General features: G+C 43.2%; 1 protein-coding gene across 3 annotated transcripts; it reads right to left on the bottom strand.

The window, feature by feature from the left end:
* Positions 1–1,587: 1,587 nt before the first annotated feature.
* Positions 1,588–27,638, bottom strand: C5H12orf4 (chromosome 5 C12orf4 homolog). 3 transcript variants are annotated; one of them, XM_053387722.1, is made up of 15 exons: positions 27,495–27,638; positions 26,869–26,986; positions 23,199–23,384; positions 21,615–21,760; positions 19,749–19,930; positions 17,390–17,489; positions 17,191–17,309; positions 15,652–15,758; positions 14,033–14,230; positions 13,473–13,601; positions 13,094–13,168; positions 11,290–11,492; positions 4,870–4,927; positions 3,358–3,425; positions 1,588–2,635 (listed from the first exon to the last, which is right to left on the bottom strand). In XM_053387722.1, the coding sequence occupies exons 3-15, from the start codon at positions 23,374–23,376 to the stop codon at positions 2,543–2,545; spliced, it is 1,656 nt and encodes a 551-aa protein (XP_053243697.1). In that variant the 5' UTR covers positions 23,377–23,384; positions 26,869–26,986; positions 27,495–27,638; the 3' UTR covers positions 1,588–2,542. The 3 variants fall into 3 exon arrangements, with proteins under 3 accessions (XP_053243697.1, XP_053243696.1, XP_053243695.1); XM_053387721.1 differs by having other exon boundaries at positions 26,869–26,925; XM_053387720.1 differs by lacking the exon at positions 26,869–26,986 and having other exon boundaries at positions 23,199–23,388.
* Between the last annotated feature and the right edge of the window lie 45 nt (positions 27,639–27,683).

Here is a 27,683-nt window from a genome sequence, read left to right as displayed (position 1 = left end):
ATAAATATAGATGGGAAACGGCTATGTATTTTGAGTGCTTATCTATTTTTCACTTAGGATGTTTTTCTCTTACTTCTTTATTCTTTTTTTCTTTTTTCTGATATCTTTCATTTCACTGCTTTATTGTGAATAGCATTTTATAGAGGTATAAATAACTGTAAATATGAAAAGAGACAAAATATTCTCTAATTGTTTTCCTTGGTTAGATGTATTTTCTTTTCTTTTGTATTTTCTTTTTTTGTGAATATGTATGTTTTCTAATTTGTACTTAAAAATATTAATTTTTTTTAAAAAGAAGGAAAAAAAAGAGGTGGAAACTATCTCTCATGTCTTGCTACAAGGTCGTTTTTATGAGGATATACGCTCAGTCTTGATCACCCCTGTTATGCAGAAAATTCCAAGTGGGTCTGAACCTCAATGCTTAAAAACCCCGATAGAGGATAAAGACCCAGAGGTCACGCTAAGGGTGGTCAAATTTTGCGCGGCTGCCATAAAACTCAGGGAACACGCTGTGCTATTACAAAGACTAAGGCCTCAGATGCAAACTCTAGATAATATTTTAGAGACTAAGACCTAAACCACATTTCTAATGGCTGTCATATTCATATTGTTTATTGTTATATTCAATTGTTATTTCAAACTTAATTCTATTGTGTTTTATGTTCGTTTAGTACGGTATGTGAAGCTGGGTCTGGGACCGTAATAAATTTCATTTCAAGCCACTCACAAATAAAGTTGCTAGATTCTGCACACTGATCCATTCATTTGATGTGAAGTCTGAAGACAAGGACAAGGTGGCGTTTGTCCCACAGCATGGGCTATTGATGCTTTTCATGGTTTATTTGAGTCATGTTCTTCGAGTGTTTCAGGTTATTTAGTATTATAGGTTAACTCCTGAGCATTAGGACCAGTCGTGACCGACTCTGGGGTTGCGGCGCTTTATTGGCTGAGGGAGCTGGCGTACAGCTTCCAGGTCATGTGGCCAGCATGACTAAGCCGCTTCTGGCGAACCAGAGCAGCACACGGAAATGCTGTTTACCTTCCCGCTGGAGTGGTACCTATTTATCTACTTGCACTTTGACGTGCTTTCGAACTGCTAGGTTGGCAGGAGCAGGGACCGAGCAACGGGAGCTCACCCCGTCACGGGGATTCGAACCGCCGACCTTCTGATCGGCAAGTCCTAGGCTCTGTGGTTTAACCCACAGCGCCACCCACGTCCCTTTATTATTATTATTGGTTAAGATGAAAGAAAAGACAGTTTTATCTTCCAGAGCAGTTCTGTGCACAGGCTCTCAAGAGGAATGGAGTGGTGGGAGAACAGAGGAGGTGATATGTCATATCTTATCCCAACACCAAAACACTGTACCTCGGAAAGGAAAAGTCATTTCTAGAAATGGGTGACAATTACAAGAACGATCAGTAAAAGAATGAAACAGCGTGACCTAGGCCTCAGAACTGTACCGCACCACACAAATCTTGTGGCACGAATGTAGGATGGTGAGAAATGATCATTACTTTTCATTTGCTATCTGCAAGGAAGGTGATTCTCCTCTCATTTTGTTTAAATGTATCATACTACTAACGGGCTTACGTATCATATTTCATGCTTTACTACGTATTACGGAACAAGTATAATAATGCAGGAATAGAAAAGTATCTTGCTCCATTAAACCAGCACTCCGCTTGGAAGGAAGTTGCAGTGGACTTGCCAAACTTGCTCCTTAACAAGGTCAGATGCTACAATATACACATGGCTGCAAATGAAAACAGCAGTGTTATGTCTAAATCCCTTCCCCTTGGTAACCCATATTCTGTCTTCCTAAAATTGTGCATTTCCCTGGCTCCTAGCAGCCAATGAGGTGGAATGTGAGCAGGTCAAATGCACAAAGCCATGGCATCTGGCCACGGGTAAGTTGCCCGAAACGTTTTTTTTGGGGGGGGGATGACAACAGTGCTATAGACCACTGTTCCCAGCAGCGGCCACCAGCCTACATAAGCTTATGACTGCAACCTGTGCGCTGAAGCAAGTTGTAGCCATTTCTGCACATATAAAAAAATGCAAAGAATGTCAAATGTCAACAATGTAAATTAGATCAAGGTTACACTCCATACAAAGTATCAACACATTTGTCAAGAGATCCATTTTTTTAAAAAGTATTTATATCTCTTTGACAATATTTATGTACAGGAAAATACATTACGGCTTGACCCAGAGCTCCACCGTTGTATTTCACACATCAATTAGGCTTCTACCACACTCCCTACTGCCCCTCTCTCCCTAATGCTTCTGAAGCTTGGAGGACCCAAAACATCCCATAATATGGTGAGAGGGCATGCAGACAAAAGTGAGGGGCGGGAAATCAACATACCAAACCACTTCCCCTCGTGCAAGCTTTAAAGTATGTCTTGAATCCCAGCTTTTTCAAGGAATTTACACCATAATCACACTCAGGTGGTTATCATTAAAGAGGAGATGATTAATGTATTAAAATGGATCCAGTGTTGTCTTCCTATATTTCCTTTTCAGATTATTTGATGGCACTCAGTGTTTGGATGTCAGAGTGAGCGTAGATGAGACACGGAAAATCTGTGGCAACATATTACTCAGCTGATAAAACATTTCTTCAGAAATACTCTGTAATAAAAAGGAAGAGAGCCAAAGAGTAAATATGTTTCTTGTTCTCTCTAACGCAAACACAATGTAAGCCTCTGAGCTTTCCTTGCAACTTTTAAATTTTTATTTATTTAATTTATATCCAGCTCTTCCTCCCGAAAGAGCTTCATAAGGGCAGTCTACACATCCAGTGGGAGAGGGAATTTCCAACTATTCAGATTCATCCCAGCAATAAATAAAACACGCCTCTCATTTCACAAAATAAACTCTGTTTATTTTAAAGAAACAGCTATTTTACAAAATGTGTGAATCTACGCCACATATTTGCAAAGTTCTGCTTATCAGCTACAAATAGCCACTTAATTATATTTTTATCCCACCCTCGCTCCAAGCAGCTCAGGGCAACATATATGATGACCGTCCCCATTTTATCTGTACAATGAACCTGTAAGCTGGGATATAAACTAGGGAGTTCCAAAGCTGAACTGAGATTCGAATCCAGGTCAGGCATTCCATCTGATAAACCACACTATTTTTATTTATTTTTTAAAATACTAACAAAACCATGGGATTGGGAGGTGCCTTTTGGCATAAAGTTGATAGATTTTAATTTTATTTTTTTAAAAATAGCACCACCACTCAGGGCAATCTATGAACCATTTCTGTTCTAGAACCTATCAAAATTTCTGTTCTAGAACATAACAAAATTTAAAGTGTGTGTGTGTGTGTCTTCATTAACTTACCTGCGGTACCAGGAATTGAACCGTCCGAGAAATCCCCCCGTCCCATGAAGCCATTTCCATCATGAATCCTGGAAGGAATTCAAAAACACAGTGAGCCCGTAATTCATGGCTCCAACCAGGACTGTATATAATAGAACCTGGCTTCTGCGATTAAGCCACCTGACTGAGCAAAGCCAGTTAGGCGCTCCCAGTTTTCTACAACAGCTTCACATCACAACGTGAAAGGAACTGGCTTGAGTCAAGCGTACAAGCTTTTGCCCAAGTTCCACCTACAGGAGTGCAGCCTTTCAGTGGTTCTGCTAGTACAATTCAATGTGGAATAGAACTGGAAAGGAACATCCTTGGGAGAGGAATTCCTATCTCCCCACACTACATTGTCCACAGCCCCAAAAGCAAGGACAGCTTCCTGCAACATGTTGCTTTTCATACAAGGCTTGGCTGGGACTGGAAGCAGGCTGCATTTCCTTAGTGCAGAGAAACAAGTCAACATGGTCTTACCTAATGTATTATTATTACTGTATTTTTCGCTCTATAGGACGCACCGGACCATAGGACGCACCAGACCATAGGAGGAGGAGAACAGGAAAAATAAATTCTCCCCCTCTCTGCTCAGCCCCTGCCATTTCTCCTCCCACTTTGCTGAAGGGGTGCTGCGCAGAGAGGGAAAACTGTGCAGCGCCTCTCCAGCGAAGCGCAGCCAGGAGAGCAAGAGGGATCGGTGTGCACCGACCCCTCTCGCTCTCCAGGCTTCAGGCGGCCATCCGCAAGCCTTTGGAGGCAGCGGGAACTCCTGCCGCGCTCCAAAGGCTTGCGGATAGCTGCCTGAAGCCCCCGGAGCACAGCCTTTGAAGCCTCCGCAGAGCAGCGGGGTGCCTTCACCCCACTGCCCTGTGGAGGCTTTGCGCAGTGCTCCGTCTCCCTGTTCTGGCTTTGGGCTTAGCCACGCAGCCTGCATTCGCTCTATAGGACGCACACACATTTCCCCTTAATTTTTGGAGGGGGAAAAGTGCGTCCTATAGAGCGAAAAATACGGTAGATTATACAGAGCAGTTTCTTCTATGTTTATGGTGTCTATCTGGTATTCTCAACGGGAAGGCCCAAAGAGTTTATTCTTGTCTTGAAAAGCTCAATAAGACAAAGAGCTCTTGGCATAGTGGATTTTATGATGGATACTCCGTTCAGAAGAAAATAATAATATTGATATCCAGTGTGGTTCAGGCTGCAATTCCACACACATCTGCATAGTAGTTAAGTCTAGTTTTCAAACAGTTCAGAAACCACTACTTTAGTTGAACATACGAAGTTGTCTCACGCTGATTTAGTCTAGTCTAGTGCTATCAAAGGTCTCAGGTCTTTCCGAAATGTACTATTTGAGCTTTGTAACCAGAGATACCAGGGACTGAACCTGGAAATTTTTGCTTGCAATGCACGTGCTCACTGAGTTAAGGATTTCCCATTACTCTTGAAATTGGCATTTCCAAAAAATGTAGACTATGACTGTGCACTACTAACCTTTAACGCACTTAAATACAAGCTCTGCCCTTTTCAGACACCAGGATATAGTCATTTCCTTAAAATAAAAAAACAAAAATTAAAATTGATTAATTATCAATTAAATAGCAGGGGGTTTATATACAGATCAAGACACTCAGCAAATGACTCAAATTAATAAGCCATTGCAACAAGTTAACTGTCACCATTTCTTCATTCATCCAACTTTAACATCTCAAATTTATGGAAAATATGGTTGCTCTGTTCACTCAATCCTCACCCCAAACCACTGCCTGTTGCTTGCCCTCCCCCAATATCTTTATTTATACAAGTCTCGTTTCATTTAACAGTGAGACAATGGGCAATGGGACCAAGTCTCTAGAAGGTCTGTGGGTTCTCACTTTCTAGAGGTCTTCAAGAAGAGGCTGGACAGTCACCTTGAGGATGATCTAGTTCTATCAAGTGGGAGTTGCACTACATGGCCTAAAAGATCCTCTCCGACTCTGATTCTATCACGCCGCAGTCAAACTAGACTGTGATTAAATCTGCTCCCCTGCCATGCACTATGTCATCATACTGCAAAAGCACTTTAAGGGTCCCAATCATTTCATAAGTCTGCTAATAAATAAGCTCTGTAAATTCATTCCTGGGTTCTCAAAATACACCAATTTACATCGGCTGATGACTGCATTTATCTTGCTGCTTTATCAGTTAGCATCTGTGCTTTTTACTGGTTTTTGTTTTATGTTGTATTTTCACTCTTATTGACTTAGCCACCTTGAGGACCTAGTAGAGAAAGCCAAAGCTTACATTTGATAAAATAAATAACTGTTAAATTCAGGTTAAATTCCAGACTCATTGTTGGGAAGCAGCCAAATCTGTCCCACCATGTCCTACAAGGATAGCAAGACTAAAATACCTAGATTCAGTGAATATGTATAAAATACAGACTGAAGGTAAAACCACAAAACATCTTGTAAACTGGAAACATTTAGAATCAATTTTCTGATGATGCAAATCCTCAACGTCTGTTTACTTAGCCCTTGGGGTTATGTAATATATGAATCAGAAGGAGTAGCAAGGGATAACGGAATACAGATATAGGGATTTTTCAGGCTTAGCGGAAGAAATACTAGATCTCCATTGTAATTTCATCTGCCCACACGCTCTCTTGCTCACATGCAACGTGGGTGTTTGCCGGTGGTTTTGATCTGCGTCTTGGCAAAGATAAAAACCAGACTCTAAAAAGGAAGGTCCTGTTATTCTGAAGGGAAATTAGCAGCACATTTGGCAGTCAGTGAGGTTACGAGATGATGCCATAAAAGGCTTTCTGGAAGAAACAGGATGTGACACTTGGATGGTGACTGCTTTGGATGACAACGTGTGTACTTGTCATTTTGGGTATGCACAGAATAAAAATAAGCTGGGGCACAGAGAACAGCACAGAATTTAAATCTATAAAATTAATCTTCTCAGAACAGCACCGTTTGTTTATCTTATTTAACAAAATTTATACACCGCTGGATTGTAAGAAAAGCTCTAAGTAGTTTACAAGAAATCTGAGAATTGTAAATAAAAATCAGGCAAAAACAAGTGTAAACATTCAACAAACAATTAAAATTAACAATAGACTAAAAAGAGATTAAAAAATGGTAATGTCAATGTGTCTGGATAGGCTTGTCTAAACAATAATGTTTTAACAACTGGCAAAAAGCACAACAAAGGCACCTGCCTGGAGTCATCAGGTAAGGAGATCCAAAGTACAGGTGCTTCCACAATGAAAATGATTTGTGAGTCGAGGACCCTAACCCGTGTAGTGGAGAAGTAACGGACATGGACACAAGTATTTTAGGTTAACGGGCTGAAAAAGGCCACAACTTTCATTGGTTACAGCATGTGAGTGTTATTGGCTTAGGCACTGGATCAAACTACCTATATTCGACCCCACCTGCGCAGCGGGGGGTGATTTGAAGGTTAACAACCAGTGGGAGGAGCTTGTTGATGCAAATACAACTGGAAGCTTCCCCTGATGTTACCGGGGGTCATGCCGTGGCCCTAGCCACCAGCAAGGGAATCGGACAGGATCCACGACTGCCGGATTCCTTTAACGGAATACCCAAAATGGGGTGGGGTAGGCCACCCCCCACCCCCCAACACATATTCCAGTGCATAACCACCAAAATCGGAAAAGTTGTGACAAATTGCTACGAGGTAGGCAATTCAGTAGTGATGTCTGGAAGTGAGAGCTGGACCATAAAGAAGGCTGATCGCCGAAGAATTGATGCTTTTGAATTATGGTGCTGGAGGAGACTCTTGAGAGTCCCATGGACTGCAAGAAGATCAAACCTCTCCATTCTTGAGGAAATCAGCCCTGAGTGCTCACTGGAAGGACAGATTGTGAAGCTGAGGCTCCAATACTTTGGCCACCTCATGAGAAGAGAAGACTCCCTGGAAAAGACCCTGATGTTGGGAAAGATGGAGGGCACAAGGAGAAGGGGACGACAGAGGATGAGATGGTTGGACAGTGTCCTCAAAGCTACCATCATGAGTTTGACCAAACTGCGGCAGGCAGTGGAAGACAGGAGTGTCTGGCGTGCTCTGGTCCAGGGGGTGACGAAGAGTCGAACACGACTAAACGACTAAACAACAACAGGCAAAAAAGCAAGAGGCTGGTGCCAATTTAGCCAAATGGACAAAAACTCCTACCAGGCCCCCTGGGCAACCAACCAAGGTCCATGGCAAGGTCAAGAGCACAAACCTAGCCTAAAGGGTGGGCGGGCGGGTGATCTGATGTCTTCTAGGAAGCAGAATGAGGTGCGGAGGCTGCCGCGGCTGCTTGAATGCGGCTAAACCCTGCCCCCAGGCCAACCCTATTGGCTGGCCCACTGCAGGGCGGGGCAGCAGCCGGGGACCAAACACGCCCCCCTGCTGACACAGGAACGGTTCCCCCTCACAACACCTCCCCTCTGGGAAGAGGAGAGGCTTTCTTACAAGTGAGGAATGAGCATTATGTGGCACTTGCAGCCACTGCACAGAGGTTGTTACAAGCTCCATCAGCCATGGGGCCAGGGCCAATGGAACTCAATCCTCTGCGCCTCGTTTCCCCCTCGGTTGAAGGGCCAGTGTGTGATGGTGCCTACACCTGACGGCAGTGGTTTCACCCACGATATACCGCCAGGTGAAAGCCCCATCATGCTCTGGCCCTCAAACCAGTCCTGGGCGATGTATCAATACCTAGTCAAGGTACTGTATCTTGCTTGTGGCCCACGGGGGGGTCCTGAGTTGCTGAAAAGTGCTGGAGGCTGCTGCCCTGTCGACATTTGTGCAGGCAAGGGGAGTTACAGACATGCTCACCCAAGAAAGACATGGGCCTGATCATGAACCATGTGGAACGGCTCTATGGGTCATGGGCAGGCTGTGATCCAAGTCCACTTCCCTGAATACAGTCCATTGAGCAGAGAAAGGAAGAGGAAGGAGAAAGAGGGGAAGCCCTTTCTTCTTCATTTTTTTAGCTAAACAAGCTGAAAAAAATGTTTAGGAAAGGAAAGGTGGAAAAGGGTGGGAGGAAGCTGCCACTCCAAATGGAGGGAGGTTGGAAGATCTGGACGACAGATGGATGGAGAGGGATTTCAGAGGAGTGGGAAAAAAATGTAGAATTAGCTAGAACTAAGAGCAGGGGTTGGCAACCTAAGGCCCATGGGCCACAAACAGCCCATTGGGGTCATTTAACCGGCCCATGGACCCTCGCCTCCCACTCGGTCGGCTCCCGTGTGCCACGCTAAACCGGTGCAGAGCACAGTGGGAACCGCCTTCCGTGATGCTGACCAGCTTCCCATTGGCTGCAGGAAGCTCCTGCAGCCAATGGGAAACTGCGCACGTCTCCTCTGCGCTGGAAGGAGCGCCGGAAATAGCATTTGCGCATGCGCACATACACAAACTCCGGCCCACCGCGGCGTCTGTGGGACCGTGAACTGGCCCAAGCCACAAGGAACTTTGTGGACCCCTGACAAAGAGTGATGTGAATGCCTCAGGTGGAAGCAAAAGCTGATTAAGAGACACCCACTTCCTGCCTGTCCACCAGGTGGAGCTGGAGCCCAACCCAGTGACCCTATCATGCAGGAGTCCTCTCTAGCAATGCAATTAGAACCTCCTCCTTACTGGCACCCATTCTATAGACTCCCATTGATTCCTAGGCCTGGAACTGCTGATATTATCCAAGAGTCAAAAAGCAGGGTGATCCAATATCAGGGTGAGTGGAGACATCCCTGGGTGAAAACCAAATTCCCCTCCTTCCACACCAAAAGAGTTGTTCTTAAGGAGGGGTCACGAATTTCCCCCGTTTCTCTGGAGGGACCCCATCATTCTGTTATGCATTTTCACATATCACACACATGGGCATACGTCAGTAGGCTAACAGAGAAATCCCATTTTCGAGTACAGTCGTACCTCTTGTTACGTCAGTCTCCAGTTGAGTTTTTTCAGGATACAAACTTCCGGGTTTCACCGCATGCGCGCATGTGCAGAAGCGCTTTATCGTGCCCTGCGTGTAAGCGGCACTCTAGTTGTGGACTTTTTGGGGTGCGAACGGCACCCCGGAACGAATCAAGTCCGTAACTAGAGGTACCACTGTATTCTTGTGAATACCGGTGACATTTTTTCTAAGGATCATGATGCAACATACTGCCAGAAAAAAGCCAATGAACACTTGGGAATTGTGTGTTTGTTGAATAGCAGAAGTTGCCATCTATTAATAATCACGCCTATCACAATATTGGAATGAGCACACAGCACAAAATCCTATTAATAAACCGGAGAGGGCAGGTATTATCAAGCCCTAATAAGTCAATCAGAATTGATTCTAGATTCTGACTGTGCCCAGAGCTATTTCCTCGCAGGATGTGCCTACCGAGCGACATAACACACTACATTTTGCAGAGTCCCATGAATGTGTGTACTACCTTTCCCGCCCAGACCTGGCCACAGTGATCCATGCGACGGTCACCTCCAGGTCACCTCCTGTAATTCGCTCTACGTGGGGCTGCCCTTGAAGCTGTCCCAGAAACTCCAGCGGGTGCAGAATGCTTCAGCGAGGCTCCTCACGGGGTCTCTGCCATGGGAGCATATTCACCCAGTGCTTTTCCAGCTGCACTGGCTCCCGGTGGAGTACAGGGTCAGATTTAAGGTGCTGCTTTTGACCTTTAAAGCCCTTCACGGCCTAGGACCCTCGTACCTACGGGACCGCCTCTCCCGGTATGCCCCACGGAGGACCTTAAGGTCCATAAATGGCAACACCCTAGTGGTCCTGGGCCCTAAGGAAGTTAGATTAGCCTCAACCAGAGCCAGGGCCTTTTCAACTCTGGCCCCGGCCTGGTGGAACGCTCTGTCTCATGAGACCAGGGCCCTGCAGGATCTGATTTCTTTCCGCAGGGCCTGTAAGACAGAGTTGTTCCGCCTGGCCTTTGGCTTGGAGTCAATTTGATTCCCTCCCCCTCTTTCTTTTTTCCTTTCTCCTCCTGTGATGAGGCTGCATTTTAATATTTTAATGTTTCAATATTTTAATTGTTGTATTTTAATCTCGTTTTTAAGTTGTATTCATTCAACTTGTTTTTATTATTGCTTGTTAGCCGCCCTGAGCCCGGCCTTGGCTGGGGAGGGCGGGGTATAAATAAAAATTATTATTATTATTATTATTTCTAGCTAGGCTAGCTACCCTAAGCAAGCAGGGAGAGGGAGACAGAATACCAGTGAACAAAATGTGACTATTTTACTTATGTTCCTACTCCATTTGAGATGGGAGAAAAAAATAATTGTGGGAGAGAGTGCTTGCTCCTCCTCCCATTTTTAACACAGGTTTTCAAACGGTGTCGAGAACTTCTTAAAATGATGGCATTAAGCAGCAGCAAGGAGGCCTGAAGTATGTGTTTGTGGTGATGGGGGCGGGAATATAGCTTTGAAGGCAAGCTCCAAAGCCTTTTTAAAAGCTCCTTGAAGTTTTCCAGAAGGCAGCTTGCTTTTATAGCTGTATCTTTGGAGGAAATAATGAATATTTTTTTTGATACTGCAAAAAGACCCCACACACCTCACAATGGTTTTAAAACTGAAACTCTTCTCCTGTATACTTTTTAAAAAAGCAATACAGTATGGTCTGAGAACACTGCCGCACTGCGGAATCTTGTTAAATATAGAGGCTTTTCAGTAGCAAGGGAGATGCACTCTGTATATGCCCATGACCTTTATTTCTGAAGATCACAGCTCCCAATTAGGTTTTCCACATTATATCTTGTAAACGGCTTTTCTACTCCAGGAACCTTTAGACTCCTAGGGCTTTATTGACTGTGGGTCGATGCCCACCACTTTAGGAAACTAGCAGGTCTAGACTAGCAGGGTCAGCCACAATACTGTTAAACAGGAAAAAGCAGTCACTGGTGATAAGTTGCTTACCTCAGACATATCGTGTACCAGCAGAAGAGGAATACTAACTGTGGTGATGTCATGTGTGCAACACACTTTGAGGATATTTCGTAGGCCCATTATTGCAGGATCTCGGGCAGTAATATTACCTGACCTCACATTATCATCCACACAGAGGTGAAAAGTAACATGAATCTCAGAGAGATTTGAATGACGGGTGATGTAAAATTCTCCTAAGGGAAAAATGTTACAATAAGTTTAGTGATAAATTTAAAACCAAACCTATGAAAGGAGTAAAATGTTGGAAAGTATTTTAGCATTACATCCCAATTCTGGATATCAGATGTGTTCTATTAGAAAAGAATTAAATATAGTTCGTGTTGTTTTTTGGCAAGATTACATGGCAAAGTGTAAAAATGTACCCCGTGCTATTTAACATTTACATGTGTGGACAAATAGAACATAGTCAAAACACGGCAGTGCAACAGTGGACTTACAAATTCATTTGATATTGTAACTTCTTGACTGTGAAACACAATTTTACTCCTTTGGCAGTTTCTATTGAGAAAGATATTACAAATTGGACCACTCTCAATTTATATTGGCTTGGGCATATAGCAGCCTTGAAAACAATGATTCTGCCAAAGTTTATGTTTTTATTCTAAATTCTTCCCAGGTATATATCTGATTCTACTTTTTAAAAGTGGCAGAATATTTTTGAATCCTTTAGTGAACAGTGTAAGAGATTTGGAATGTCATTAGTCTTTATTCTGACTCCTGTCAATTAGGTCAACTATTACAAGTACTGACTTGTAATGCTAAAAATTCCTGTGTGTTTCAGTGGAAACGACACGCTTTCCTCCCTGCCTCTTTGCCTTGCCATTTCTGCTTCACTTTAAAAACCCTTTCCTGAGTCTGACACGACTCGGAAGAGATGGCCCAAGAGCTCAGTCCTTTTACATCTTCACTTCTACTTTTTTAAAAAACCACCTAAATTTTAAAACCCCCGAGAACTACTCTCAGTTCTCTGGTTTGGAAGGAAAAGGGCACCACACAGTAGAAAGATTTGACAAAACAAACAAATTTTAGCTAAAATGCTGGATTCCTTACTATAAAGTATAAAAGTTTCCTGGTTTCAGAAAGCCCAAGTCTTCTCTGTCAGTTGTGGTCCTCCTCAATTTCTGACAATGTTCGAAAGTCTATGAGAGACATTACCTTAGAGAAATAAGGGGGCGATTGTGGAAATTTAAAAAATGTTGCTGTATTTCCAATATCCAGACTGCTCTGAATCTTGTCAGCTACGGGAGGACATGAATATTAAAATTACTGAAGCTGAATGGAAAGCTATGTGATCTCGACCTCATTTACATTCTATCTCTGCTAAAGTACAGGAGACTAGCCTGATGGCACAGGACTCCAATTCACCTGAATTATATTCATTGGAGTCTCTCTTCATATTGTTGGTGGGTTTGTCAGGTTAAGGAAGTGCTTTTTCACCTGTAGAGGACTATGCCAGAGTGGCAGATTTTTGGAAGATAGTATTTACCCAAATCACACAGCAACCTATTAAACCAGATCCTTTGCTAGCTCTTCTTCCCTTTGTGCTTCAAGATGACACAAATCATTCTTTAATTCACAGAGAACTGAATTAGGTTACTGGTTGTGGCCCATCTCAAAATTGCCTAGCACTGGGAAACTCTGGGGTGCCTTTCAGTTAAAGCATATTTGGCAAGTAGCTTTCAATGATAAATTGACACAGGAATTTAAAAAACACTGTAATATGAATTCTAGCAAGGAACGCATCTAACTGAAGAAACTGCACAACTAAACGTACCAGGCAAAATATTTGATAGGTTTTGTTCTATGTTCTTAGATTTATCTTCATTGCCATTGTTTCTGTTTCCTGAATCTGTAAATTATATAAAAAAATTAGTACATCATATGTAACTGAATGTATCTTGGTTATATATTATGTCACACAAGGAAAGATCAAATTATTTTCTACATAAACAAGGAAGAAGCAACTGGAACATTTATAACTCAAGCAGCAGCGATCAATTGAAACTTGAGAATTAAAACAAAACTTCTGTGTGCAGAAATGTATTCTTAAATGACACTCTTGAAATGCTTATTTCCCTTGTTTTTACTGGCAAGGGCACTAGAAATCGCTTTCAGTTTATATTTGAAGGAAAGCAACTACAACTAGTACTGACCATGCAGTCTCTTGGATTTACTGCTGCGTTGTGTCCTGGCATAAAGTACAACCTGCTGAACAACTTCAAGTTGTTCCTGAATCCCAGGGAAGTGGAAGTCTGTGCACTCCTGGCAAACTGTTGCAAAATCTGGAAGAAAGGAAAGAAAGATTGTAGATCTCAGTGGAGAAGAACCTGGTTTATGAGCCAGAAGTTCACACGATTGAATACTTTTCTGTGTAAAAACATTCCCTTCACATAGAAGACTAGGTGTCGGGGAAAGGTTCTAGCATGCAGGAGGGCTTCGATTTAAATTAAAAACCAATGGTTTAAAACCAGCAAGGAAAAAAGGGTGCAAACCTGACTACTGAATAGTGTTAATTGACAGCTAAACAGAATGTTATTTATCCCATTTTTCATTCTTACAACTATTGGTCTGTGTGATGCACTTCATTATATCGAATGAGAGGTGGCTGTCAAATGATCAATTATATGTTAGTTCGGGCAAAAAAAGGAAGTAGTTATATAACTCTTGACCTGAACTCAACAGGAAGAAATCCAATTCAATGAGGACGACTTACCTCTTTTGATCCCACTGTACGAACTGATGCGATTATCCACTAACAAGACCAGGCCACAAAGAGAAGTTGAATAAAGCGACAGTGCCGTTTGAAGCCTGTGGAGTTTGACTCCACTGCGGTGATGGCGCTTGTGCTTGCAGAAGTCTAGCATATCTGCCCTCAGCAGTCTCAAGTTATGCATCGTTTTCAATTGGGCTCCTAGGCAGGAGGAAAAAATAAGATGTGTGTGCGAGAGACAGGGAGTGGGAGAAGGACCAAAAGGAGCTCAAATCACCTCAGGAAAAGTGAATTATATAAGCATGTCCAGATACTCTACTGCTGGGGCTAAAGCTAATCTAAAATACACTGTAAAACCAGTTATCTGATCCCACATATAGAGGGAGCAATAGCAAAGATCAGAACTATACTGTATGTCTCAGTTTAAAGATGTTTAACTACTGTTAGCTTTTAATATCTAACCACACACATTCTCTCCCCAAAGGTCAGATGCATCTATGTCAGATGCTGGTGTGGTAGCTCGAGAGCAAACAGGCAAGACTCCAACCTGTCTTTTCCAGGTTTTATTATTAATACAAACTATTTACAGTGCAGAGCGTCGCAAGTCCATGTCCACTCATTCGCTAGCAGAATCTTGGTGTGGCCAGTCCTTGTACCTCCCCCAGCATAACAGTCATGTGACCCCCAACCTTCTCCTCCCCTCACTGCGCCCAAACCTCCTGCGCAGAGTGGGCGCTGGCAAAGGGGTACTTCCCTCCTCTACGGTTTGCTCAGGCTCAGTGTTGGGGCTCTCCCTAGCATCTTCTGATCCCAGCACCCCCTCCCCACTGGAGGCGGGGCTTTCCTCCTCGCCAGAGGAGGAGCTGCTTCACAAGATCTTCGGAGGCTCCCTGTAACACAACTGCCCTTCCACCTCTCGCCTCTGAGCTGATGGCAGTTCCCTTAGTAACTTGTGAAAGAACAGACATGTGTAGTGAAATAAGCCCAGTAGAGTCACCCCAGATCAGAAAAGAAATTTACTTAACCATAGTGTAGCAATGTTCTGGTGAAGGCAAAGTACACCAGTTCAGAGAGAGAGATCAGCAGCAAGTCTGCTAACATTGCAGCAATATCAAGCCACTCAATCCATAGCAGAGGGGCGTGGAATACAAAAATATCTAGAAAACAATAATCTGACTTCAGGGGAAATCAGACAGTTTTAGCATCTGTCTATATGAAATAAACCCATTTTGGGTCCATTTGCATTTAGAAAATCATTTGGGCTATCAGAGAAGACACATGAGTCATCACTGATGCGATTTCCAAAATGAATTACTTTTGCTGGTGCACAAAATTTGCTTTACACTAAGTAAACTTAGTGATGGAATATCTGCACTTGGCACAATCTTTTTCATAAGTTGTAATCAATACCAGCCAAGCTTTTCAATGAATTTTTACTCACTGATGTGGTTACCAAGATAGGTTTAGATCACAACTTAAGACATGTTTCAAATTTTGGTAATTTGTGGCCTGTTTTTGTGTTAAGCCATTGAATATGGATATGTGGACAAACATGTTCAATCTGGAAATGAATGAAAATGTGGTTGTGAGAAAAAGCTCTGGACGTTCAATCTTTCACTTACCCAGATGAATAGTGAAACTTTCTTCCAGCTGTCTCTGGTCTTCAAAAAGCCTCCCATTGCCTTCTGCAGATTCTCTCCACTGATTGGGTTGGACATTTATTTCATCACTGAAATAAAAAAGAAAAGAAAATGAAGCCAGAAAAAGCTTTGTGTCCCCCACTGCCTCCGTATTTATTAATTTGATAGGAACAGGCATTTTACCCTAACCATGTGAACTGCAACAGCTTCAAAGGCAGAGCTACAGAGAGCCTATGTGGTGTAGCAGTTAAGAGTATTGGACTAGGATCTGGGAGTAAAGGTAAAGGGGCCCTTGACCATTAGGTCCAGCCGTGACCGACTCTGGGGTTGCGGCGCTCATCTTGCTTTATTGGCCGAGGGAGCCGGCGTACAGCTTCCGGGTCATGTGGCCAGCATGACTAAGCCGCTTCTGGCGAACCAGAGCAGCACACAGAAACACTGTTTACCTTCCCGCTGGAGCGGTACCTATTTATCTACTAGCACTTTGACGTGCTTTCGAACTGCTAGGTTGGCAGGAGCAGGGACCGAGCAATGAGAGCTCACCCCGTCGCGGGGATTCGAACCGCCGCCGTTCTGATCGGCAAGTCCTAGGCTCTGTGGTTTAACCCACAGCGCCACCCGCATCTAGGATCTGGGAGACCAATGTTTAAATCCCCACAAAACTGTAATTGCTTGCTGGATGATCCTGAACCAATCGCTGCCCTTCAGCCTAACCTACCTTCACAGGGTTGTTGCAATGACAAAATGGGTAGGGGAAGAGCTGTGCTCACCCCTTTGAGCACTTTGTTAAAACAAACAGCATAGCACAGAGAAACATAGCCAACAGGCAACCAGCTGCCACCTTCATATTTAAGTCCCTGGTGCTGATCTTGCAACACAAGCAAACCCCTTTGTTGTGACAGAGTAACGTCCTATCAGGGGCTCTTCCACCTCCTGTGTGCTTTTAGTTCACATTAGGGTGTGGATTTTCTACACTAAAATAAAATAACAGTTCCATAAATTAATCCAGGACTAGATTCAACATTAAGGGACGTGGGTGGCGCTGTGGGTTAAACCACAGAGCCTAGGACTTGCCGATCAGAAGGTCGGCGGTTCGAATCCCCGCGACGGGGTGAGCTCCCATTGCTCAGTCCCTGCTTCTGCCAACCTAGCAGTTCTAAAGCATCTAAAGCAGTTCTAAAGCAAGTGCAAGTAGATAAATAGGTACCACTCTGGTGGGAAGGTAAACGGCATTTCTGTGCGCTGCTCTGGTCCGCCAGAAGCGGCTTAATCATGCTGGCCACATGACCTGGAAGCTGTACGCCGGCTCCCTCGGCCAATAAAGCGAGATGAGCGCCGCAACCCCAGAGTCGGTCACGACTAGACCTAATGGTCAGGGGTCCCTTTAACTTTACCTAGATTCAACATTTGGCCAGAAGAAGCGAGGGACCCCAACATCCCTAACCTGCTCCTTCTAATTAGTAACTAACAGATATAATCCCTAATCAGTAAGTTAAGAAGAAAACTAAGAAAGAAGGGTACCCGAGAGTGGTGCCGGGGTTTTTCAGATCCTCATGAAGCTTTACCACCCATTCCTGATACTCCTGTTTCTGGATAGCTGTAGTTTGCTTCAGTTCATTGTTCCACTTGTTCTCCAAAGCCTAAAAGGAGATGTTGAGTCAGCCAATTGATTAACAACAAATGAGCTGCCCCATTTATTCCAACCAGGTACTTCATTTACCTGCTGGGATTCAAAGTGTTGTGCTGCCAGCATGTTTACGTCTTGATCTGATAACGACTTCCCCAGCTGTTGCATCACCTTATCCATTTCAGCACCTTGCCTACAATAAAAATCTAGTCAGAAAAATGTTGTTTGTTTCCCAAAAGACCGGAAGCATTCCTACTAGGAATAATTGGGGATGAAATCAAAAAAGAAGATAAGATATTATTTCAGTATGCCACAGCCGCCGCCAGATTATTAATTGCCCAAAATTGGAAAAACCAAAATACCCCATCAATTAGAGACTGGCAAACAAAATGATTTGAATTTGTTGAACTTGCAAAAATGACACAAAAATCAGAAACCAAAAAAATACAAAGTTTATTAATGATTGGAACAAATTTATGATATACATCGAAGGGAACTACAGAAGCCTAAAAACTATAGCAGGTCTGATATAAATCTTACGACGTGCAAATCATTAACAATCACTAGCTGCAGGAAAAATAAATTATGCATATTAAGAAGCCTGAAAGTGGGAGGGATGGAGGTCAACAGAGTGTAGAAGAATGATTTAAGTTCCTAAGATATAAAGAGACAAGCGTGAAGACAAAGAACTGTAACGGAAATGGATAATATTTTTATGTTAGGTTTAGATATTTGTTATGTACTTTTTCTTTTCTTTGTAACTGTTAATTTGTTTTCCTTTTTGGTTACTCACATGAAACTTAATAAAAAGAAGTTAAAAAAAAATATAAAATTTTTTTGTTCGTTTGTAAAAAATAGTTATGCATCATAATTTGGCCCTGACAAGAGACCACCCCCTTGCACAATAAACATATGTCAATAGAAGAAAAGTTGAGAATATCTTAAAAACAGCATCTTGAAGAAGAGCATAAAAGACAATCGGCAATAAAAACCATTAAAGGCTTGGTGGAATGAAAACTACCAAAGAGGGGGGAAGTCAAATTTCCCTGGGGGGAGAGTTCGCGACAGGGTTTCTGCCACCAGAAAAGGTTTGTCTCCTCTCACTGCCATTATGTAAGCTGCCCTCCAGATGTTTGGAACTGCAATAGCCAGGTGGAGGGTGAAACTAATGGACTATGCAGAATTGGATAAACTAACAGGAAGGATTCGAAACTGGCGGAACCAGAAATTCACAGAAGACTGGAGTAAATTTACAGATTATTTGAAAAGTATTTGTGATGATCAGACTACGTTTATAGCTTTGCAAGAAGATTTGTGAGGAGTATTATTGGAATTATTGCAAAAATGGATACGGGGGAGGATGGTTAGTTAAAACAATTAAAGGCAATATAAAATTAAGAAATGCATAAGAAGTGGTCAAAACGGTGGGTCATCAGAGGTGCTGATGGAAGTCCAAAAAATGTAATTTATATGTTAAAATTAATAAAAACTCTTATAAAAAAGGAACTGCAACAGCCAGCATAGCCAGATAATGGGGCAGGGCAGTTTACATGCTGCAATATCCATTTAGCATAGGCTTTCTTCCTTTCTTTGAAAAGGTAGGGAGGTTTACAGAGCCCAGGAAGCAAATCTGACAAGCTTAAAAGCTCTCTCTTCCCAGGGGGGAAAACTGGGCACAGAAAGAGCTTTGAAGCTGTCTACCTTGCGTGAATTTTATTTGTGCAGTATCAGTTGCCCAGCCACCAAGTGTGTGAAGCTGAGATCGCGCAAGTTAAATGTGTGAATAGTGACCTGCCCCCATGAAGCGTTTCCAGAAAATTCCATACTACACAGCTAGTGGCCAGGATCCAAAGAACTATGACCCTAAAACTAGTTTTGTCAACTTCATAAGGAGGCTTATTAAGACCCTTCCATGACCATTACCGTATTTTTTGCTCTATAAGACTCACTTTTTCCCTCCTAAAAAGTAAGGGGAAATGTGTGTGCGTCTTATGGAGCGAATGCAGGCTGCGCAGCTATCCCAGAAGCCGGAACAGCAAGAGGGATTGCTGCTTTCACTGCGCAGTGATCCCTCTTGCTGTTCTGGCTTCTGAGATTCAGAATATTTTTTTTCTTGTTTTCCTCCTCCAAAAACTCGGTGCGTCTTGTGGTCTGGTGCGTCTTATAGAGCGAAAAATACGGTACTTTTAAGCTTGTAAAGGACTGCAGATTTGTTTTTAATCAACAGTGTCACACACACTCAGCTCTCTGGCAAAGGGAAACTTCAAAAACTGTCTTCGGCGGGAACGGTACATTAAAAAAGGAGGTGCATTAAAAAAAGAAAATCAACTTGTACTTCAGTACCTGACAGTATTTAAATCTCTGGTAGTTCTTTAGAAAAATAACACACACCAGATTATTTTCTTCTCACTAATTTTAGGACTAACAGAAAATGCCAAGTAAAAAAAATTACCTTTCTCGTAATTTTTTCAGTTCCACATCTCTTTCACTTATCAGTTCAGAGATGCTAACAAAATAATTGTGTTCCAGATTTAACAGAGTTTCAGAAGCAGGAGAATGGATAAGATCATGATAGACATCTGCAAAATCTTCATCCCAGTTTGGGTCTTCCGGTCTTGCATATTCCAATGTTGCCTGGAAAATTATAAAATGATGATAATGTGCCCTGTACAATTGTTGTAAACCACTCTTGATTTTTTTTAGGAATAACAGTATATAAATATTTTTACAAATGAATATAAATAATAACACAGAGGCACAAAAAATTATTCGGTATCATTCTTCCTTTTAAACCCCATTCGTTTTGAATAATTACTGATGTTCTATGTTTATAAGAATCTTTAGAAAAGGCAGTAAGACAACTTTAAAATGTTCTTTATCTGCATTAAAGATTGTGAACAGCATGTTAAATACAGTGGTACCTCGGGTTACATATGCTTCAGGTTACAGACTCCGCTAACCCAGAAATAGTACCTCGGGTTAAGAACTTTGCTCCAGGATGAGAACAGAAACCGTGCTCCGGCGGCGTGGCAGCAGCAGGAGGCCCCATTAGCTAAAGTGGTGCTTCAGGTTAAGAACAGTTTCAGGTTAAGAATGGACCTCCGGAACGAATTAAGTACTTAACCTGAGGTAGCACTGTAATATCAATGGCTCAGACTGTCAGTGTTTAACAGTACTTTCCTAGTACAAGTGATTTTATTGATCAATGCAAACTTAATGCAATACGGTAGATTATAGATGTAATCAAATTATGTTTGTTAGTGCACCACATACCTTTAAACAGATAGGAGTGGGGAACTGCAGCCCTCCAGATGCTTCTGAACTATAACTCCCATCAGTCCCAGAAAGAAAAAAACAGTACCACCCCTCTTTTTTATCTGTTAATAACTTAAATCCATTCATGTGCTACCAACTAGAATAGAACCTCTACTTACGACTGCCTCTACTTGGGCCCAATCCAAGTCGCGACTGCGGCAAACCCAGAAGTAAATACAGTGGTACCTCGGCTTAAGTACTTAATTAATTCTGGAGGTCTGTTCTTAACCTGAAGCACCACTTTAGCTAATGGGGCCTCCCCCTGCTGCTGCACAATTTCTGTTCTCATCCTGAAGCAAAGTTCTTAACCCGAGGTATTATTTCTGGGTTAGCAGAGTCTGTACCCTGAAGCGTATGTAACCTGAAGCGTATGTAACCCGAGGTACCACTGTACCGGGTTTGCCGCGATTCGTGCACCCGCAGAAGTGGCCGCCACCGTCTGCACATGCGCAGAAGTGCGCTGCCACCGAAGGCGCCTGAACACAACGGCACTTCTACCAGCGACCTGGATCGACTTACGGACGGACCTCCGGAACTGATTACGTCTGTAAGTAGAGGTTCCACTGTACTTAAAAGATTCTGTGTAAGCACACACAGTTCTTAAGTATCTAATATATAATGCATTAATAACATTTTTGCCAGTGTTTGTTACAAAAGGAAAAAAGCAAACAAACTAAAAAGCAATTCATGTAATAGCAGAAAAAGAGAAGGCATAAGCTAAAGATGAAAACTCAATCAGCCTTCTAGCAATAATTAGTTGTTAATGCCTTGCGAAGTAGTTTATGTTCAAATTAACCATCATTTGTTACAGCCAGAGAAGGGAGGAAGGCAAATAACTGAACAATGGAAAAGCAAACTCATTCTCTGAGCATGGATCCTGATCGAGACAAAACAACAGTAGTTGGTTCAGAGAGTGAAATATCCAGTAAAGAATGTGTATGCTACAAAAATAAGTTCCAGCATCATCTTCTGAAGCATATATAATTCTATGGAGACTTCTTACCTCAGTATAAGTTTTGGCCCAAGCATTTGCCAGTTGGTGTAAATCTACTTTGCCGGACTTTACAGCTTCCAGGGCTGCTTCTGCTTCTTCATCGTGATCTTTTATGGATTCCTCCTCAATGAATCTATTCAGGGATTCTTTTAAATCTGAAATAATGGCGGGGGGTTTTTGGGTCATCCATCAACTGAAATGCTTATCTTATTAATTTACAGTCCTTATAAAGGGTAAATTCAATTTTTAATGGTTACTAAGAGGACATACATAGGAAAGGTTGTAAGTTCCACACATTTAGTGTTCAAATCCCTCATATCCGATTTAATATTTTTATGCATTACATTTTGGAGGTCTGCTTCACAGGTGGAGGGATCATTCCCACAGCAGAAAGAAGCATAGCTGTCAATTTACAGATTTGAAAATAAGGGACCAGCAGCCTTGAAAATAAGGGACCAGCAGCCAAAATAAGGGACCTGCAGCCTCACCTCTTCCAGGCACTCCAGTCTTCCTGTCCTCCTGCAGTCTGGTCAAACTCATGCTGGTAGCTTCGAGAACACTGTCCAACCAACTTTGTAACCAGAGGTTCAACTGAATAGAATCTGAATCACATGCACCACAAGGCCTATGCAGCCTCAAATTAAGATGGCTCCCCGGCCTGGCTTTGCACTGCAAAGTTTGCAGCAGCACGTGCAACAAAATGGCGTCCAGCATTCAAAAACCCCCTCAGCTTGCATTAACTAGCCACACACAAGGCATGCAAGCTCCACCCCCCAAGTCGTTCTTAGACTTCTTATTGGGTGAGCAACACAGCCAAGCAACACAGTTGGAGCCTCCCTCCTCCCTGGCCGGCAGGGAGGGAGGGAGAGGAGCTGCTTCCTTTGAAATTTAAGGGACATCATTTGAGGGACATCCATTAATAAGGGACAGCACCAGGGGCATGGCGCTGGAATAAGGGACTGTCCCTTCAAATAAGGGACACTTGACAGCTATGGAAAGAAGGGAGGAGGAAGAGTTCAGAGAAGGGAGGGAAGGAAGGAAGCCCTCCCCCCACCGACTTTTTAAAGAGGAGGGGAGGAAAGCAGAGATCAAAATTAAAGCTAGTAAGGCAGAGTTAAAGAAAAACCCAAGCACAGGGGAGTCGAACTCCAACAAATGCCAGTCCCTTATCTCTGTCTTGGGCTAAACAGTGCAATTAATCACATGAATGTATCCCATGCCATCCAGATAATATGTCTATAAAGCACATAGTTTATTAGCCACTGTGGCAAACAATGCCCCTTTAAAAGTGATTATTCCATTATTTTAAGTGATCACAGTATCTTGTGGGTCATTTTATCCAAATAATGTGACTGAATACGCAACAGGAGTGTCCCCCCCGCCGCCGCCCTTGGATCTGCAGGGCAAAATAAGCAGCTATGAGTTACAGCCTCAGCTTCCCTACATCCAAAAACAGAGTTTTGCATGTGCAATGGGCCACCTACGTATCTCCCTCCGACGTCTGCAGATGGCATTATGTGAAATCCAAGTTCTTTAGAGGCCCTACGCAGCTGTGAGAAAGTCTATGTTTGATGGTATAGAAGAAATCCTTACCATTTTCTATGAAGCATGGCAAGTTGTAAGGACGCATCAGGTGCCTATGCAAATGGGTAGCACTTTCTTGAACTGGGAATTTCAGAGGAACTGTAAGGACAAAATGTTGGTTTCCAGCCCTGAATTCATACAGAAACCCTCTCTCCTTACTACAGATTGTTCCTTGGTCACCCTTCATTTCAAAGGCTTCCTGCATTAAAGCAAAAGGAGAATGCTATTACTGTTATATCTTTACACTAACACACAGAAAGGGGAGGGGAGCCAGTAAGTGAATTTTTAAAAAGTAAAACAAAAAAGGAGATTGAAGGCATTCACATTTGTTAAAAAATAAGTTATTTTCTTATTTTATTCACCCTGCAGAAATTAATATTGCAGTAAATAAGATTTGCAGGTTTCCCCTGGACTAAAACAGGAGACGTTCACAGAATAGCACCACTGCTGTTTATTTTTAAAGTGGGGTTGTTTTTGTTTGTTTGTTTGTTTCTTTTAAAGATCTGATAAGGCAATTGCAACCTCCAATTAAAAAACCAAGTTCACAAACAAAGTACAGACAGATACCATTTTAGGCACATCTAATATGTGTGTGACCGTGAACACGTGCATTGCACTGAACCTGGAAGTTACCCAAAGAGTCACAAAAAGGGATGGACTGAGGTTTTGCAACTTCCTTCACACACGCCTTCAAGGAATCAAGGAAGGCAAACATCGTAACAGAATTAAAACTTCTACAAAATAGTTTAAAACAACCTTCCGAGAAAGATTTTAGTATCTTAGAGGAGGGAACAACTAGTTACTATTTTGAATAGAAACATTTCTGTTAGGGGGGAGAAAACGCGACAACATTTTGTTGTAAGTTCCATTTCTAATACATATAAAACCACTTCAACACACATAGTTTTATGTGTTTCTTTAAGCCTTTCAAATAGCTTCTGAAGTTAAATACATTTTAGGAAATATGTACAAGCTCAAGAGCTTGCTTGGGCAAGCCTGCTTGGACAGGGTGTTTTACAACAGGGCTGCTGCATCTTAAGACCCCAATTTTTGGTGACCTCATCTCTTAAACATATGGAATCTGAAGCAGGGTTGATGGCTCCAGCCTACTGGGGTGAGCAGGGTGCATGTAGAAGAAAGTGTATTGGCATCCACAGCCTACAGTGTTTAGAAGATGGGCTGGCTTCAGTTTTATGTAGCTTACAATATATATGTATTATTATTATTATTACTAATTGAATTTATATGCCGCCCTAAAGCCGGGGGTCTCAGGGCAGTTCACAGAATAATATCAAGATATAAAACCACAAAATACACAAGAAAAACAAAAAAGCCACCCACTAGCCCCCTTACAATAAAACACATTACTATTATTATTAGTAGTAGTAGTAGTAGTAGTACTGTAACTCTCCCCCCGCCGCCATACACAATATTTTACATTTCAGAAACCAACTGACAATTGAATTAAGTTTGCTTATGGTCTATCCTGGCCAGAATCATTCACAAGAAAAGTAGCGGCTGCTTAGTGGGGCACTAGGAACCTGCCAGCAAGAGATCCACCAGCAGGAACCCCCCACTCTCCAAATACCACACTGGACATTGTATATCTTGGTCTCTGTCCCTGGTGGGGGGGAGAGGGAGGGCTCTTCCCAAGGGTCCCCCATGGTCATCTGGTTGGCCCTTGTGAGAAGAGGGTGGTGGGCTAGAGGGGCCTCCCTTTGGCCTGATCCTGCAGGGGTTCTTCTCATGGGCTTATGGTGGGGAAAACAGGAGGGCACCCCAATAAAATATCTGAGGGTGTTGCCATTCAAGTGGGGCGTCTAGGGTCGGATTTAGGTTTGATGAGCCCCTAAGCTACTGGAGGTAATGGGGCCCTTTATATGTCCAGCTGCGTCAACAGCAAATTGTGGCTATTTTTTGTGTTGAATATAATGAAGAGTTGGTCACGACTGGACCTAATGGCCAGGTGTCCCTTTACCTTTACGCAGTATATGGTAATTTATGGACCTAATAGGTATTTGCACATAACAAAATATGTATTTTATCGAAGTAATTGTTGAACTGAAATACATTTAAGAAGTATATTAATAGTGGGACGCGGGTGGCGCTGTGGTCTAAACCACTGAGCCTCTTGGGCTTGCTGATCAGAAGGTCAGCAGTTCGAATCCCCGCAATGGAGTGGGCTCCCGTTGCTCGGTCCCTGCTCCTGCCCACCTAGCAGTTCGAAAGCACGTCAAAGTGCAAGTAGATAAATAGGTACCACTCTGGCGGGGAGGTGTTGGGATAAGATATGACATATCACCTCCTCTGCTCTCCCACCACTCCATTCGTCTTGAGAGCCTGTGCACAGAACTGCTCTGGAAGATAAAACTGTCTTTTCTTTCATCTTAACCAATAATAATAATAAAGGGACGTGGGTGGTGCTGTGGGTTAAACCACAGAGCCTAGGACTTGCCGATCAGAAGGTCGGCGGTTCAAATCCCCGTGACGGGGTGAGCTCCCGTTGCTCGGTCCCTGCTCCTGCCAACCTAGCAGTTCGAAAGCACGTCAAAGTGCAAGTAGATAAATAGGTACCACTCTGGCGGGAAGGTAAACGGCATTTCCGTGCGCTGCTCTGGTTCGCCAGAAGCGGCTTAGTCATTCTGGCCACATGATTTGGAAACTGTCTGCAGACAAATGCCAGCTCCCTCAGCCTATAGAGTGAGATGAGCGCCGCAACCCCAGAGTCGTCCACAACTGGACCTAACAGTCAGGGGTACCTTTACCTTTTATATTAATAGTGAAATAATTATTAAGCTCTAACTTAGCATGATTTTTTTATTCATAATAAACTTAACAATGCAAACACATTGGCATTTGGCAATAACAAAAGTTCCTTTAGAAATGAGCAAAGCAGTGATATTTTAGGGAGCAGGCGGGGCCCATTGCTTACATCACAGGAGCCTACAGAACACAATACACTGTTGCTGTGTTTTTTCCCCTTTATATTTTTTTGGGCCCCCCAGAGAGTGGGGCCCTAAGCTTTAGCTTGCTTAGCTTATACGTAAATCCAGCACTGGGGGCACCCCATCTTGCGATCAATTGTGCAGGGCGGGGCTTGCCTGGGCCCCCCAATATTTTTTTCAAGTCCGTCTCCCCCCGGGTTCCTGGTTTCCTCCTTCACGACATGTGTTTATAATACCCGTTAAAAAGGTAAAGGGACCCCTACCATTAGGTCCAGTTGTGGCCGACTCTGGGGTTGTGGCGCTCATCTCACTTTATTGGCCGAGGGAGCCGGCGTACAGCTTCCGGGTCATGTGGCCAGCAGGACTAAGCCGCTTCTGGCGAACCAGAGCAGCGCACGGAAATGCCGTTTACCTTCCCGCCGGAGCGGTACCTATTTATCTACTTGCACTTTGACGTGCTTTCGAACTGCTAGGTGGGCAGGAGCAGGGACCGAGCAACGGGAGCTCACCCCATTGCGGGAATTCGAACCGACAAGTCCTAGGCTCTGTGGCTTAACCCACAGCGCCACCCGCGTCCCTATAACACCCGTTACATTACAGCAAACCAAAACTGCAGGCCTTCCTCGGGATCTTTTTTCTTTCGGACAAGCGAAGTTTCGTCTAAGCAAAGAGTCTCCCTCCAACAACTGCTGCTTGAATTTTAATAGCCAAGAAATGGAAAACACAAGAACTACCAAGTGCAGAAGAATGGCAGATGAAGATGATGGACTTTATGGAGCTGGCTGACCTCACTGGAAGAATCCGCGACCAGGAAGAGGAGGAATATCAAGAAGATTGGAAGAAACCTAAAGACTATTTGAATAAATATTGTAATATTAGAAATTACTTGAAAGTACCAATTAGGCCTAGGATTAAATTCAGATTTAATTAAATAAATGAGATCTATAATGTTAAGAAAAGTTAATACATTTGATTATAATTGGAATATTGTTTTTGAATGTTGGAAAACTGCTACATCCAGTTACAAGGAAATTCAGATGGGAAGGACCAGAGGAAGTCAAGCAATATGTTTATGAGGTTGGAAGTTTAACTAACTAATCAATTTGTATTATTCATATTTTTTGGTAGTTATTTGTTGTGTTTGTTTTATTTCTCCCTTGTTCTTTTTAATTTTTGTTTCATTTGTTTTACAGTGTGTGTTATATGTGTAAGAAACTTAATAAACATTATTGGGGGGGGGGGTAAAGAGTCTCCCTTCCCCCCTCCCTCCCCAACCCGGCCTTCGCCTGAGGCGACACGGAAGCAGCCCGAGAGTCCGCGTTCGCCTTGGAGAACACAAGGAAAAACCCCACAAACTCACCCGCTCCTGAACCCGCGAGCTGCCCTCCTTCGGCGGAATGCCCCTTTCCCACGAGACGCGAGTCCCCGCGTCGTCCACGACACGCCCCGCCCACTTTCCCGTCCCCTCAACCTTCTCCTCACCGGAGAGAGAGAGCGAGCGCGCGGGTGGGGCGGGCTGCCTGTCGTCACTTCCGGGTTCCTGTCGCCG

This window comes from Podarcis raffonei, chromosome 5 (genome assembly GCF_027172205.1).
Source record: "Podarcis raffonei isolate rPodRaf1 chromosome 5, rPodRaf1.pri, whole genome shotgun sequence".
In the NCBI taxonomy this organism is placed as follows: domain Eukaryota; kingdom Metazoa; phylum Chordata; class Lepidosauria; order Squamata; family Lacertidae; genus Podarcis; species Podarcis raffonei.
This window is presented reverse-complemented; position numbering and strand designations above follow the sequence as displayed.

What these genes read in the sequence shown, in the direction of transcription:
- C5H12orf4 (XM_053387722.1), bottom strand. Translation starts at nt 23,376, where the DNA reads ATGAAGGGTGACCAAGGAACAATCTGTAGTAAGGAGAGAGGGTTTCTG. An exon ending in GGGCCAAAACTTATACTGAG is followed by an intron (nt 19,931 to 21,614) that starts GTAAGAAGTCTC and finishes ATAATTTTCCAG; the next exon opens with GCAACATTGGAATATGCAAG. An exon ending in TGTATTTAAGTGCGTTAAAG is followed by an intron (nt 3,426 to 4,869) that starts GTTAGTAGTGCA and finishes AATTCCTTCCAG; the next exon opens with GATTCATGATGGAAATGGCT.